We start from the raw sequence: 15,434 nt of genomic DNA on the forward strand, positions 1-15,434 counted from the left end.
AACATATGTAGCCTATATACAGCAACAGTGTATCAGTAGCCTATTAATACTTTATTAATAATTTACATATCAAAATTTACCAACAATAAGGATATTTGTTTTAAAAATCTATAAGATTGATATTCAGTGTGATAGGGGCACCAAGTTTGGGATTTACAGGAAAACTAGGTTTCAGCTTTACGTTCAGGTTGTGCTGGTGTTGCCTTAAATTAAACGCTACTTTTCATCCTAAATAGAATATTTACATTAGACTTTTTAATTGAACAGACTTTACATTAGTAATTATTTTAAAGTGACTTACAAATGAGAGCAAAGAAATATAATTACTCGAGGGCTGTAACACAATGCAGCTGTTTTATTTTATTTCAGTTTAGTTTAGTTTAGTTTAGTTTAGTTTAGTGATCTTCCTAAGTCATCTTGCCATGCACAGTCATAAGTAGCACTGGTATATTTGTAGCAAAAGCCAAAAATACAAATATATTAACTATATCAAATATATCAAACTCATACATTTTTCTTTTTTTTTCAACTCTATTAATTTTTCTTTTATGCCAAAAATTCTTACCATAGATATATAAAAACGTACTTTTTTATTAGTAATATGCATTGCTAAGAACTTAATTTGGACAACTTTAAAGACGATTTTCTCAATATTTTGATTTTTTAGCACCCTCAGATTCCAGATTTTCAAATAGTTGTATCTCAGCCAAATGTCCAATCCTAACCAACCATACATCAATGGAAAGCTTATTTATTCAGCTTTCAGATGATGTAGAAATATCAATTTCGAAAAATTGGCACTGGTTTTGTGGTGCAGGGAAACTTTGGTATCGAGCACGGATGGCACGCCTCAGTTACTGATAGACAGCTACATTATCCAAAGGCTGCCCTCTATAATATAGGCGGAGCTTGACAGAACTCTACATTTAAGGGGCAACCATTAATTAATTCGAGCACAGGGTGGAAAAACGTTGCGAGGGGTCAAGGTAGGTCTTGTGTTTCCGTCGTTCGTCTCAGCCCCCCTTTGTGCATTTTCAAACAGCATGGTAGAAGTTTTGTGGAAAAGTGCTTTGCTCTTTGTGATTTATTATGCAGAATTAGACGTCACTCGTTGCTACAGCAGATGTTTTTCCTACAAGGGACTAACTCACTTTATGTAGCATACTGATGTAGTGAACTGTTAAAGAGAATTAAATTGAACAATGAATTTAATCAATTGATTTATTTTTCAATTTTTTTTTAATCTAAAACATTGTCTGCTCACAGATCGGTAACTTGGAGCCCACGGATCCACGGACTGGTCTTTCACCTTCAGCCGTTTACTAATCCATCTGTTCATTTAACAATTAAAAGTAAGTTGAATTGAAGTGCATCCTCTCTCTTTCTTTTACTGCAGAAGAGATTTAAAAAAAAAAATCAGAAATGAATGGATTTTTAATTTAAGCATTATTCTCAGTGAGAAACAGCAACTGAAATTAATCAGTGACTAAAAAAAGGTAAAATACCACATTCACAGGTTCCCCTTTTTGCTACAATAGAAGCCTAGGTGCCTAGGTCTCTCAGTCGCAATGTGGGTTGGTTGGCATTCATAAGAGGGATTCCTTTTGTCAAGAAAAGGAAATAAAACTACACAGATTTAATTGACTGATGCCCTGGTTTGCCCTCTATCAGAAATAAGAAAATAAGACACTCACCAACTGTGTAATAAAATAAATTTTGTTGACTTTGAACCACTTTCTCTGAGACATTTATAATCCTGAGTTTCAGTTATTGTTTCTAAGGTCAGCATAGTTTCTCTGGTAAGCATTTGCTTCAAATTTCTAGATGTGAAAGAGGAAGTGATACAAGAATTAAAATGATGTGCTTGCATTGTTATAGCTCAAAAAAAAAAGAGAGACAGTAAATTATTTCAATTACATTGAAGGTTTGTATCATTGTCCTCTAAAACACATCAGACACATTTCATATTTCAAATCTGTTACTTTTAATGCTTTGTCTCTCTCTCTTTCCATCCAGATGTTGAAAGTGACATTAGGCCTCGCTCTGGTGACTCTGGTTGCTTGCTCGCAGTGCCCCAACAATGAAATGTGTGAGGCAGGCCAGACATGCTGCCAGGATCTCACCGGAGAGTTCAGCTGCTGCCCTTTTCATCACGTGAGAGACCGAACTAGTGGCAGATACATAAAGACAGTTTCATTTCAGACTATTAGTGTCAGGTACTCTTCTATAAATGCAATAAGGTTGTAGAAAGCAGTTCAGATCAGACAAGAGAAGGTAAACTGCTCAATGATATGAAAGTTAGTGCTCTGTAGTTACTCGTTATTTATCCTCTCTCATATATTCCTCAATAGCACCCTTTTTTGACACACATTCACACTGTCAGCTCTTGTAATAAGGGATATGATAAGGCACCCGTATAGTATCAACATGCAAATCACTCTTTGATGAATTTGCAATTCAAAGAGAAATGAAGCTGTAATCAGGAAGTTGTCTGTCAAATGTCCAGCTTCAGTGCTGTATTGCTCAATGAACTCTTTCCAATATGTTTGTGTGAATGATCAGCTCATGTATGCGTATAATTGTGTTTGTGTGTGTGTATAGGGAGAGTGTTGTGAGGACCACATGCACTGCTGTCCTGAAGACATGCTGTGCAGTGTCATGGACTCCATGTGTATAAACGCCACACATACATTGCTGTTTGTGGAGAGGATACCGGCTAAACAGACAGACCTTCCCAAAGTGAGGAGTCTAAATAAGAGTATTCAAAGCTGCTTGTTTTGTCTTAAATGGGTAGTTCTGTCTTCATTTACTCAACCTCATAAAAAAAATAAGATATTTTGAAGAATGTTGGTAACCAAACAGATGGTAGCTATTGAGTTTTTTTTTTTCAGTCAATGGCTACCGTCAACTGTTTGGTGACCAACCTTCTTCAAAATGTCTTCTTTTGTGTTCAACAGAAGAAACAAACTGATACAGGTTTTTTTTTGGGTGAACTTAACAATCCTCATTCCTCAGTCGTTCAGAATGATTCCCTCATTACCTGCAAGTGAAGACGACATCACCTGTCCCGATGGCTCCTTCTGTCCTGCTGAGTTCTCCTGTCTGCTGATGACTTCATCATATGGGTGCTGTCCCGTAGCACATGTAAGCTATATTATTACAGGAACAAGGGCCCAAACCACAAGCTGCTTGTCCATGACATGGTGTATTGAATGGCCTCTCACCTGGTCACAAAATAAGCGTGGTGTTTCTAAAACAGAACCTTAGAGATATACAGTACTCTTTTCTATACTTTGTTTTATAAGAATATATAAAGAGTTCAGATGCAAAAGCCTCTAAGTACGTCTGATGTTTTTCTTTAAAATGAGCATTTCTTTCTGGCTGCTACACTCTAAAAAATGCTGGGTTAAATACAACCCAGCGCTGGGTAAAATATGGACGAACCCAGCGTTTGGTTTACTGGCCAGAAGGTTGGGTTAAACATTTAACCCAATTATTGGTTGAAAACAACACAGCATGTTTTCTGTTCAATATTTACCCAGGAATGGGTTGGATTTAACCAAGCATTTTTTAGAGTGTATGTATAGGTTTCTATGTAAGTACTTGTACTTTTGAATGGGTTGAGGCTGGGATTTAGCGCATTTGAAGTGAAAGTACTTGATGAACTATAAGTGGAGAGCATTCACTCAGAATCGTTATCTCATTTTTGACCAAGATGGCCTTTAGAGACTTTTGCATTGGAACTCTTCATATACCATATAATATATATAAGAACATATACAATGTTTCTCTTTTTCAGGGCCTTGTGTGCTCAGATGGGAAACACTGCTGCCCAAAAGACCATGAATGCAGTGCAGACAGCAGTTCCTGTGTCAAACTAAAAGGTATGGAAGAGGTGGACTAGAGCATTTCATGATTAAAACATCCTTTATTTAAAGGAGATCTCATTTAAATTTATAACAGGTTTACAGTAGTGAGATTAACTATTAATTTGGATAGGATATAAGTGCAGCTCATGGTGTTGTCCTGTGATTGTTTATAGAACCAGTCAAGGCTGTTCTTTGTGGAAATGGGCCCTCAGAGTGCCCTGTGGACACCACATGTTGTGAGACAGAAGATGGTCAGTGGGCGTGCTGCCCCATGCCAAAGGTATCGGCCCAGATGAAATACAGTAATATGTGCAGAGACATGTTGACATAAAGTTCTCAGTTCAGAAAGTTAAGCTGTTTTTCCACAGTCTGAGAAACATTTAAATAAATATACATTTTGAAACTGAATTTCTTCTTTATTTTAAAATAAAAACTAAAAATAGCCATCAAAGCTAGTGCATTTCTGTGATACATTTTAAGATATATTGTACTTTATTCTTGTGATGGAAAAGGTGAATTTTCATTACTACAGTCTTTAGTATCACATGATCCTTGAGAAATCATTCTAATGTGCTGATTTAGTTACTGTCAATGATAAAGACAGCTGTTCTGCTCAATACGTTTGTGGAAACTGTGATTCTTTGATGAATGTAAAGTTCAAAATAGCATCATTTATTTGAAAATAATTTTTAATAACAATATAAAAGCCTCTTCTGTCTCTTTTGATCAAATTCAAGTATCCTTGCCGAATAAACTTTTCTTAATTTGTTCATAAATGTTTTCATTCACATTCTTTCCTCTGTCGTTTGTGTTTTCTGTAGGCTGTATGTTGTGACGATAAAATCCACTGTTGTCCAGAGGACAGTGTCTGTGATGTTGAAGGCTCCAAATGCATGTCCTCCACCAATCAGGAGCTGCCTATGTGGGCCAAGTTCCCTGCTCGTCTTAGAGCTGAATGGGAAGATCACAAACGTAGGCTAATATACCAAAGAGTTATTAATTTTCTTATAACATCCACCAATGCAATTCAGCATTTTCGTTTCTTTGCCCTTATTCTTCAAAAGCTGCAGAAAAGAGGGCTGAAGCTGAACTCACTACAACCAGACAAATCATTACTGCTGGCAAACAAATGACTACATTGCCTGGTGCACTACCAAAGAGTATGTGCAAATTTGTAGATAGCCATACATACATGTTTTAAATATGTGCACATAAATAATAACACTTCTCAAATGGTTTCTGTCATTGCTTTCTTTATATTCAGCCTCTGATGTTCCCTGCAATGACACTGCGGCCTGTCCAGATGGAAGCACATGCTGTAAGACTAAAGAAGGAGAATGGGCCTGCTGTCCTCTGCCACAGGTAAATCACCTGATCTACTACTTTAGCAGAATTGTACACTATGGACAATTAGCTCAGCCATTACCTTTCTCCAAGACCTTCTCTCTACTGTTTGCACTGGGGATGCTTGGGGGTCCTCAGATTTATTTATTTTTGGCATTTTTCCTTTTATTACAATGGGACAGTAAGTAGACAGGAAGCAAAGTGGGAGGGATGGGATTAGGAAAGATCCACGAGCCGGGACTCAATCTCGGTTCACCTGAAACGGTGTTATATGCATCACAAGGTCCACAGAAAACTTAAGAAAAAACAGATGTAGGTTGTAAAAGTAATTATTTGCTTTAAAAGTTATACATCTAACATAAATATATTATTTTAGATAAAAGTTTAATAATTTGACCATATACATGTTTATTCAGAAGTTGTTGTTTTTTTGACAGATTTATCTTATGCTCACCAATGCTGCATTTATGTAATCAAAAAATTTGGGATTTTATGACATATTATTACAATTTAATGTAACTTATTTCTATTTTCATACATTTTAAAATGTAATTTATTCCTGAAATGGCAAAGCTGAATTTTAAGCATCATTACTCCAGTCTTCAGTGTCACAAATCATTCTAATATGATGATTTGCTGCTCAAGAAACATTTCTTATGATTATCAATGTAGAAAACAGCAGTTTTTTGTGGAAACATACTTTTTTCAGGATTCTTTGATGAATAAAATGCTGAAAAGAACAGCATTTATTTCAAATAGAAATATTTTGTAATGTTATGAATGTGCTTACTGTGAATTTTGATCTTTTGATTGAATTTAATGCATCTTTGCTCAGTAAATGTATTAATTTCCTAAAATGCGTTATTGACCCCAAACTTTTAAACTATAGTCTAAATGTAATATATTTAAAATAAACATTTTTGTTTCCATAATATTATTCTTAAGAGTTTTTTCCAAAACAGTTTAAATAGGTCTTTACATATTTTTACATTTTAAGGAGTCTTGAATTATATGTAACTCTGGAAAATTCTGTAACAAAAACATACCATGGTATTCCAGAGAATTTTCGATGTAAGACAATTATATAATTTTTTTAATACTTAGAAATACCTGAATTGAAACAGTTCTGTTTTTTGTAAGTATTAAAATTTTGAGTACTAAGTTAAAAGAACATCGTAATTTTGTTCTGTAGGCCGTGTGTTGTGAAGACTTCATCCACTGCTGTCCTCATGGTCAGAAATGTAACGTTGCTGCTGGGACGTGTGAGGACTCTTCATGTTCTGCTGAGCCCTGGGTGGAACATGTGCCCGTGCAGCCAATCATCAGTCAAGACAAACAAAGTAAGTCAACAAACACTCTAAAGGCCTGAAACGGAAACATACAAGTACACATTTAACATAAAACTCTTTCTGTATTTTCTGTACCTTCAGCCTCTGATGTTCCCTGCAATGACACTGCGGCCTGTCCAGATGGAAGCACATGCTGTAAGACTAAAGAAGGAGAATGGGCCTGCTGTCCTCTGCCACAGGTAAATCACCTGATCTATTAAAGGAATAATTGGTTACACTTTATTTTAAGGTGTCTTTTTTACAGTGTAATTATATATTTAAGTACTGAGTAATATTAATTTTCTACATGTACTTACTGGTTAGGATTAGGATTTGGTTTAGGGTTATTTGCAAGTAATTATGAATTATTTATTGTTATTATAATAGTAAGTACATGTAATGTGTAACTGTCAGTCCTCTGTTGGGTGTGTCTTGTGTTTCCACGTGTGCCCTGTGTTTCTATGCCCATATTTGGTTTGTTTCCTGTCTTCGTTATGTCATTAGTAGTTTACTCGTTACTCCTCGGTGTTTGATGTCTGCCTTGCCTTGTCCTGCCCTGTCTTCTTCAGTAAAGTATGTTATTTGAGTTTACCTCCTCGTATGCGTGTTCCTTGTTCCTCCCTCGTGTGTACACCGTGACAGAAGACCAGACCCAACAGTAAGCGTCGTCCCTTCACTTCGTTTTGTCCAAGTTTTTCTAGTGTTTGTTTTGTGTTTTGCCCGCCGTTCGCGGGAGATCACGCCGCGGTCCGTGGGGAAAGCCCACCCACCGTCCGCGGCTCCCCCAAGTCATGCCGACCGCTCACTCCAGCCCGCCGTTCGCGGGAGGTGAGGCCGCCGTTCGCGGATCACCGAGCCCGCCGGTCGCTGGAGAGGAGGCTGCCGTTCGCGGGAGATCACGCCGCCGTCCGCGGCTCACCGGACCCCGCCGATCGCAGTAGATGACGCCGCCGTCCGCGGCTCACCGGACCCCGCCGTTCGTGGGAGATGACGCCGCCGTCCGCGGCTCGCCGACCCCGCCGTTCGCGGCCCCTCTAGTTGCTGTTTCGCGGGGAAGGCCAACCCGTCGTCCGCAGTCACTCGGCCCGTCGCCGGCTGTGGCTTCCTCCAGCCCACCGGTCCCCGCCGTTGTGATGGTCAGTTGGCCGGCTGCCGCCGTGGTTGTCGTGGCAGCCGGCTGCCGCCGGATTGACCAGTGGCCAAGGTCTTTTAACTTTCCATTTTGTTTGGTCCTGGGACCCTGATACCCCCGAGCTGCCCCATGGAATTTTTTTGGGGAGGGTAGAACGGTTTCGGCTGGAGTGGCCGGGCCGAGGAACGAGGCCATGGGCATGAAGACCACCTGCCATGGCCTCCTGAGCTACACCTCGGCCTTCGGCTTTCTGTTTCGCGCTGGAGGCCCCGTTCGGTGTATGTTTCTGTGTCTGTCCTGAGGGGCCTCCAGAGCGCCCCCCCCCCCCTCCCTCCCTGATGGAACTGAGTAGGCTCGGGACGAGCCTTTCGGGAGGGGGGGGTAATGTCAGTCCTCTGTTGGGTGTGTCTTGTGTTTCCACGTGTGCCCTGTGTTTCTATGCCCATATTTGGTTTGTTTCCTGTCTTCGTTATGTCATTAGTAGTTTACTCGTTACTCCTCGGTGTTTGATGTCTGCCTTGCCTTGTCCTGCCCTGTCTTCTTCAGTAAAGTATGTTATTTGAGTTTACCTCCTCGTATGCGTGTTCCTTGTTCCTCCCTCGTGTGTACACCGTGACAGTAACAAGGCCACCTTAAAATACAGTGTTACCAAATATTTAAAAGAATAATAATTCTTTTAACCTTTCTTTCTTCTGTGGAACACAAAATAAGATATTTTGATAAGATAACTACATTTGCTCTATAGGCCGTGTGTTGTGAAGACTTCATCCACTGCTGTCCTCATGGTCAGAAATGTAACGTTGCTGCTGGGACGTGTGAGGACTCTTCATGTTCTGCTGAGCCCTGGGTGGAACATGTGCCCGTGCAGCCAATCATCAGTCAAGACAAACAAAGTAAGTCAACAAACACTCTAAAGGCCTGAAACGGAAACACACAAGTACACATTTAACATAAAACTCTGTTTACTTTCTGTACCTTCAGCCTCTGATGTTCCCTGCAATGACACTGCGGCCTGTCCAGATGGAAGCACATGCTGTAAGACTAAAGAAGGAGAATGGGCCTGCTGTCCTCTGCCACAGGTAAATCACCTGATCTATTAAAGGAATAATTGGTTACACTTTATTTTAAGGTGTCTTTGTTACAGTGTAATTATATATTTAAGTACTGAGTAATATTAATTTTCTACATGTACTTACTGGTTAGGATTAGGGTTTGGTTTAGGGTTATTTGCAAGTAATTATGAATTATTTATTGTTATTATAATAGTAAGTACATGTAACGTGTAACAAGGCCACCTTAAAATAAAGTGTTACCAAATATTTCAAAGAATGATTCTTTTAACCTTTCTTTCTTCTGTGGAACAAAAAACAAGATATTTTGATAAGATAACTCCATTTGCTCTATAGGCCGTGTGTTGTGAAGACTTCATCCACTGCTGTCCTCATGGTCAGAAATGTAACGTTGCTGCTGGGACGTGTGAGGACTCTTCAGGATCTCAGCCCTGGTTCGAGAAGCTGCCTGTCAAACCGATCAGCAGTCAGAATGAGGCTGTTACACAAGGTAGATCAAAGCACTGAATCCAGCACACACAGACACAGTATAAAACTACCATTTTATTTGTTCTTGAACTGTCTTTATCTTTTCTGGTTTCTTCGGTGCATTCAGATGTTTCCTGTGATAGCACCAAATCTTGTCCAGATGGAAGCACATGCTGTAAGACTAAAGAAGGAGGATGGGCCTGCTGTCCTCTGCCACAGGTAAATCACCTGATCTATTAAAGGAATAATTGGTTACACTTTATTTTTAAGGTGTCTTTGTTGCAGTGTAATTATATATTTAAGTACTGAGTAATATTAATTTACTACATGTACTTACTGGTTAGGATTAGGGTTACTTGCAAGTAATTACGCATAATTTATTGTTATTATAATAGTAAGTACATGTAACATGTAACAAGGCCACCTTAAAATAAAGTGTTACCTAATAGTTCACAGAATAATAATTCTTTTAACCTTTCTTTCTTCTGTGTAACACAAAATAAGATATTTTGATAAGATAACTCCATTTGCTCTATAGGCCGTGTGTTGTGATGACTTCGTCCACTGCTGTCCTCATGATACGACATGTAACGTTGCTGCTGGGACGTGTGAGGACTCTTCAGGATCTCAGCCCTGGTTCGAGAAGCTGCCTGTCAAACCGATCAGCAGTCAGAATGAGGCTGTTACACAAGGTAGATCAAAGCATTGAATCCAGCACACACAGACACAGTATAAAACTACCATTTTATTTGTTCTTGAATTGTCTTTATCTTTTCTGGTGTCTTCGGTGCATTCAGATGTTTGCTGTGATAGCACCAAATCTTGTCCAGATGGAAGCACATGCTGTAAGACTAAAGAAGGAGGATGGGCTTGTTGTCCTCTGCCACAGGTAAATCACCTGATCTACACAGTATATATATTTACTAGGACTAGATGTTAGAATCCCTTGACATTCAGCAAGCACTATTGTTGGAGATGTCCTCTTGGGTGGGGTTAAATTGGGGGATGACCGCCTGGTGCCTCCAATACGACACATCATCAGTTGTGCACCCCGGCTTCATTGGGTGTTTCTGTCTTTTATCACAATACACCCTCACCTGAGGCTGGCCCACCACAGGCTGATCAGACCTGGGTGTGTGTCGAACTTCAGGCTCCATGAGGTCACTTGTGAGCCCATACAGTCTCCTTCTGCTTCAGCCACAGCCAGTGACTGCTTCTTTCGGTAGCAGTTGCAAGGTCTTTGATGGTCTTCCGCTGAGCCTGTCCTCTGATTCCAACCTCCTTTAACAGCCTTTAATAATAATTCTGTTAACCTTTCTTTCTTCTTTGGAACACAAAAGAAGATATATTTTGATATTCTATTTTCTCAATAGGCCGTGTGTTGTGATGACTTCGTCCACTGCTGTCCTCATGATACGACATGTAACGTTGCTGCCGGGTCTTGTGACGGACCTTCAGGATCTCAGCCCTGGTTCGAGAAGCTGCCTGTCAAACCGATCAGCAGTCAGAATGAGGCTGTTACACAAGGTAGATCAAAGCACTGAATCCAGCACACACAGACACAATATAAAACTACCATTTTATTTGTTCTTGAATTGTCTTTATCTTTTCTGGTGTCTTCGGTACATTCAGATGTTTGCTGTGATAGCACCAAATCTTGTCCAGATGGAAGCACATGCTGTAAGACTAAAGAAGGAGGATGGGCCTGTTGTCCTCTGCCACAGGTAAATCACCTGATCTACACAGTATATATATTTACTAGGACTAGATGTTAGAATCCCTTGACATTCAGCAAGCACTATTGTTGGAGATGTCCTCTTGGGTGGGGTTAAATTGGGGGATGACCGCCTGGTGCCTCCAATACGACACATCATCAGTTGTGCACCCCGGCTTCATTGGGTGTTTCTGTCTTTTATCACAATACACCCTCACCTGAGGCTGGCCCACCACAGGCTGATCAGACCTGGGTGTGTGTCGAACTTCAGGCTCCATGAGGTCACTTGTGAGCCCATACAGTCTCCTTCTGCTTCAGCCACAGCCAGTGACTGCTTCTTTCGGTAGCAGTTGCAAGGTCTTTGATGGTCTTCCACTGAGCCTGTCCTCTGATTCCAACCTCCTTTAACAGCCTTTAATAATAATTCTGTTAACCTTTCTTTCTTCTTTGGAACACAAAAGAAGATATATTTTGATATTCTATTTTCTGAATAGGCCGTGTGTTGTGATGACTTCGTCCACTGCTGTCCTCATGATACGACATGTAACGTTGCTGCCGGGTCTTGTGACGAACCTTCAGGGTCTCAGCCCTGGTTCGAGAAGCTGCCTGCTCTCCCTAGAGCAGGTCAGAGGTCACCTGGGAACGTGAACTGCGACTCTAGTCATGTTTGTCCTGATTCCAACACTTGCTGTAAGAACACTGATGGAGACTGGGGCTGCTGTCCTTTGCCTGAGGTACAGTATGTCTCAGAGGATCTAATCTTGCATGAGTAACCAAATGAGAAAATACACACTCCATTTTCAACTTTGAATTTTATTACTCTTGGTGATATTCCTCAGTCCCTCTTTCACAATGATATTCTTCAAGTGCTCAGCAACATTTATTTGTGAAACCAAACTGTCGCAGACCTATTTTCAGACAATTTAATTTATTTAAAAAAAAATCTTATTGACCCCAAACTTTTGAATGGTAGTGCAAATAAGCAAAAAAAGTTTTAAAAGCATAAACCTCAGTACTTTTATATTAGATTTATTAAAACAAGCTTTAAGATTCTATATACATTTTGATACAAGTGTTTTTATCTTGTTGACTGATGTTTAAATTGTAAAATACCCATGGAAAATGAATTTTGCAGCCAAAAGGCACTAAGCTTCTTTAGACTAGTTCTATCACATACTAATAGTGCATATATAATTATAAAGAATTAATCATAAAAAATAACTAAAAGTCAGGTTTTTCTGTCTGCAGGCTGTGTGTTGTAAGGATAAATTCCACTGCTGTCCACACAGCACCACTTGTGACTTTGTAACACTCACATGCACTAGCAACACCACATCTGTACCTATGTCAGACATTAACCCACCCTCAGCTAAGGAGGAACAGAGACAGCACGGGGAAGTGAAAGACAGAGTGGGGAAGTACAATAGCAGGGTTCCATGTGATTCACAAACTTCCTGTCCAGATTACACTACTTGCTGTCTTATTGCAAAAACCAACAAATGGGGCTGTTGCCCTCTGCCTAATGTGAGTGTGACTCTGTTATATACAACACAGAGATGTTTATTTGTGCTAAACATCTTCTAAATTCTCACGTAAAGCCATGTTCCGCAGGTTGTTGTTTTACTAAACTACCTGTTTTTCTGGTTGTATCATCATGATTTCGTATCTATTAAAAAGGCCCTTTGTTTTGAGTGTATATATAGTTCCAGGTACTTCCGTGTGCGTGCAACACAGATGCACAGTCCTCACTGACTCGAAAATAGATACAAAAGTACAATACTTTTGATCAAAAGACAGTAAAGACATTTAAAATGTTACATAAATATTTCTGTTCCAAATAAATGCTGTTCTTTTGGAGCTCTAAGAATCATTTTAAAAATCATGAATATCAAAAATATTAAGCAGCACAACATTTTCAACATTGTTGTGCTGTTTTGAGAAATTTTCTCAAGCATCAAATCAGCATATTAGAATGATTTCTGAAGGACAATGTGACACAGAGTAATGGCAGTTGAAAATTTATTTTGCCATCACAGAAATAAACTACATTACAAAACAGCTCTTTCAAATTGTTTGCATTTTTTTTTGGTTTTATCAAATAAGCACAGCCTTGGTGAGAATAAGAGACTTTCACAAAGGTGAAAAAAATCTTACTGACCACAAACATTTTTATATGGAAATAGGCTATATGCAATTTGTTTTGCAAATTTTAAAACAAACAGTTCATGTTGTGAAGGTCAGATTGCCCATATGTTTTCAGCTTGAATCTTTTTCTCATTTTTTCTCAGGCTGTATGTTGCACAGATGGGGAACACTGTTGTCCGGCTAACTATAAGTGTGATGTGACCATGGTGTCTTGCATCAAGGGAGATGTTGTTATCCCCTGGTACAATAAACTTTCCGCTCAAAGCACACCGGCTCCAAGCTTGGACCTCGGCGCTGTTGAGTGCGACGAGCTGTTGAGTTGCTCTGCAGATTCGACCTGCTGCCATCTGTCCACGGGAGAATGGGGCTGCTGCCCTCTTCCTGAGGTAAGAACATGTGTATATGGATTAGCTACAGAAAATCTATTCATGTTCAAAATATTTAATGCGCCTCTTATTTTCCATAGGCTGTTTGCTGCCCAGACCAGGAGCACTGCTGTCCCAAAGGCTACAGGTGTGACCTGCGTAGACGCTCCTGCATTAAAAGCACCTGGCTGCATGTGGAAATAGTCCCACTTGCCCACATTGATGACCAAAAGCCACAGTCACGCGTCTCAGAAAAGGACAGTCAGTGTGGAGGTGGATATAGTTGCAAAGATAGTGAGACCTGTTGTCCAACCTCCCAGACCACCTGGGGCTGTTGCCCATCTCCAAAGGTACAGTAATGCATTAGACCTTAAAAAGTTTGATTTAATTGTTCAAAATTAATTTGAAGAAGTTAATGGGTTAAAGATGTCAGTTAAGGGTTCCAGTGCATAATAGTTGGATCGAAGAATGAATACCCTTGAATATATTCATAGAAACGAGCCCACTGTCTTGTGATTTTTGTTCTATTGACTTTTCTGTAAATTCAAATGGCAGTCATTAGTTTTATGTTAACATTATTCAAACTGTAAATGTTTATCTTGTACTTTCTCTTACTCCTTTCTTTCATTTGTTATCTTCTCTCTCTAAAGGCCGAGTGCTGTGATGATATGAAACACTGCTGCCCTGCTGGATACAAATGTGGTGCGGGTGGAACTTGTACTTCAGCCGTAGGCTTTGACTGGAACAACTGGTACAACTGGAGGGTGTTCTTCTCCAAAAATAAACGAGCTATTACTCTGTAAAAACAACAACAACAACAAAACCCCTAACACCTGGGTTATTCCCACTCACTCGCTTAAATGGCCAACACTCCCTAAAATGTCAGACTTTTAAAAATGTTTCATTTATTAAAGTACTAATCAAAGATAATCAGACCGTTTTTCTGCAAAAGGTTGATTTTATTTGCTGGAGAAAGTTTCATTAGGGCTGAATATGATGGTTAATATCTGTTTCCATTGTCTGTCAGTAATACCAGCTAAATTTGATCCACTGAGCCATTTGTACATTTTAAGAATGGGTCATTATTTGTAAAGTGTACATTGTTCATAGTTTTGCATAGTTTCCAGTGTTTTGGTTACTGCTCAGTTTTATCTGAAGAGTAATTTGACTATGAAATGATAGAAAGATGTAACATATTGAAGCATAGATGACCTCTAGTGGTTGGATTTAATTCACACGTCTGTCATTGTAACTTGGCATTTACAAATATCACAGGCCTCAAAGGTTTACAGGTTACATTTTTCAGACATCATGCAGTCTTGTGATTATGACCACATTGCCCTGGATAAGGAAACATATCAAATTAATCTCTTCAGATAACAAACATCACCCTTTCTGTGTAACTTTCTTATTGCAGGTCTTGATCTTTACCATGATTTGTATTGTCTTTTTCATTGATTTAAATGCTGGTTATATTGATTGAGCATTGTGACAGATGACAAAAAGTTTTCTGAAGTAAAACCAATCTGAAACCTTGTCAGCTCTAAAAGAGAAATAAAAGAGAGATAAAAGGAAATTGTATTGTCTTTTGTACCGTCTTTTCTTTTTCAAATGTACCCTAATTCAAATGTATTCAATTTATATTAATTTATTACAATAGTCAATTATATTTATTTTGTATTTTATAAAAATATATAATAATTACAAATATGAAGGGAAAATACCATGTCCATTTTTATTTCAAAATCAAGTAGGTTAACATTAAGGTAGAAATTGTAGGTGCTGCGACTGATCAACCAGTTTTCCACAATTTATTTCATGTCACGTTTTGTGGGGAATGTACATTTTAAAAGTAAAAACAAATCCATAAATGTATTTAGTCTTTCTTGCAATTTTTGCTTTTTCTTGCTTTATCTGTAAAAACAGCTTGTATAATTTTCTGGGTGATTAGAAAGAAAGAAAAAGAACAGACCAGCCTAAGCTTATTTGTTTGTCTTAC

General features: G+C 39.0%; 1 protein-coding gene across 4 annotated transcripts; it reads left to right on the top strand.

Annotated features, from left to right (window-relative positions):
- The first annotated feature begins 922 nt into the window (after positions 1 to 922).
- Positions 923 to 15,021, top strand: LOC306868770 (progranulin-like). Of its 4 annotated transcripts, XM_079415115.1 has the most exons (25): positions 923 to 986; positions 1,267 to 1,352; positions 2,017 to 2,154; positions 2,602 to 2,739; positions 3,016 to 3,144; positions 3,800 to 3,884; positions 4,043 to 4,149; positions 4,691 to 4,841; positions 4,934 to 5,029; positions 5,134 to 5,231; positions 6,406 to 6,553; positions 6,644 to 6,741; positions 8,419 to 8,566; positions 8,655 to 8,752; positions 9,080 to 9,233; positions 9,339 to 9,430; positions 9,750 to 9,903; positions 10,009 to 10,100; positions 10,585 to 10,738; positions 10,844 to 10,935; positions 11,420 to 11,659; positions 12,174 to 12,449; positions 13,214 to 13,456; positions 13,537 to 13,785; positions 14,086 to 15,015. In XM_079415115.1, the coding sequence occupies exons 3-25, from the start codon at positions 2,017 to 2,019 to the stop codon at positions 14,236 to 14,238; spliced, it is 3,333 nt and encodes a 1,110-aa protein (XP_079271241.1). In that variant the 5' UTR covers positions 923 to 986; positions 1,267 to 1,352; the 3' UTR covers positions 14,239 to 15,015. The 4 variants fall into 4 exon arrangements, with proteins under 4 accessions (XP_079271241.1, XP_079271243.1, XP_079271242.1 ...); XM_079415117.1 differs by lacking the exon at positions 12,174 to 12,449 and having other exon boundaries at positions 14,086 to 15,021; XM_079415116.1 differs by lacking the exons at positions 10,585 to 10,738; positions 10,844 to 10,935.
- Positions 15,022 to 15,434: the final 413 nt, after the last annotated feature.

The sequence above is a fragment of the Barbus barbus genome (genome assembly GCF_936440315.1).
Source record: "Barbus barbus genome assembly, chromosome: 4".
NCBI lineage: Eukaryota > Metazoa > Chordata > Actinopteri > Cypriniformes > Cyprinidae > Barbus > Barbus barbus.

Coding starts and splice junctions, on each gene's coding strand:
- LOC306868770 (XM_079415115.1), top strand. CDS start 2,017: ATGTTGAAAGTGACATTAGGCCTCGCTCTGGTGACTCTGGTTGCTTGC. Junction 3,145..3,799: donor GGTGCTGTCCCGTAGCACAT/GTAAGCTATATT, acceptor TCTCTTTTTCAG/GGCCTTGTGTGCTCAGATGG. Junction 10,739..10,843: donor GAATGAGGCTGTTACACAAG/GTAGATCAAAGC, acceptor CGGTACATTCAG/ATGTTTGCTGTGATAGCACC.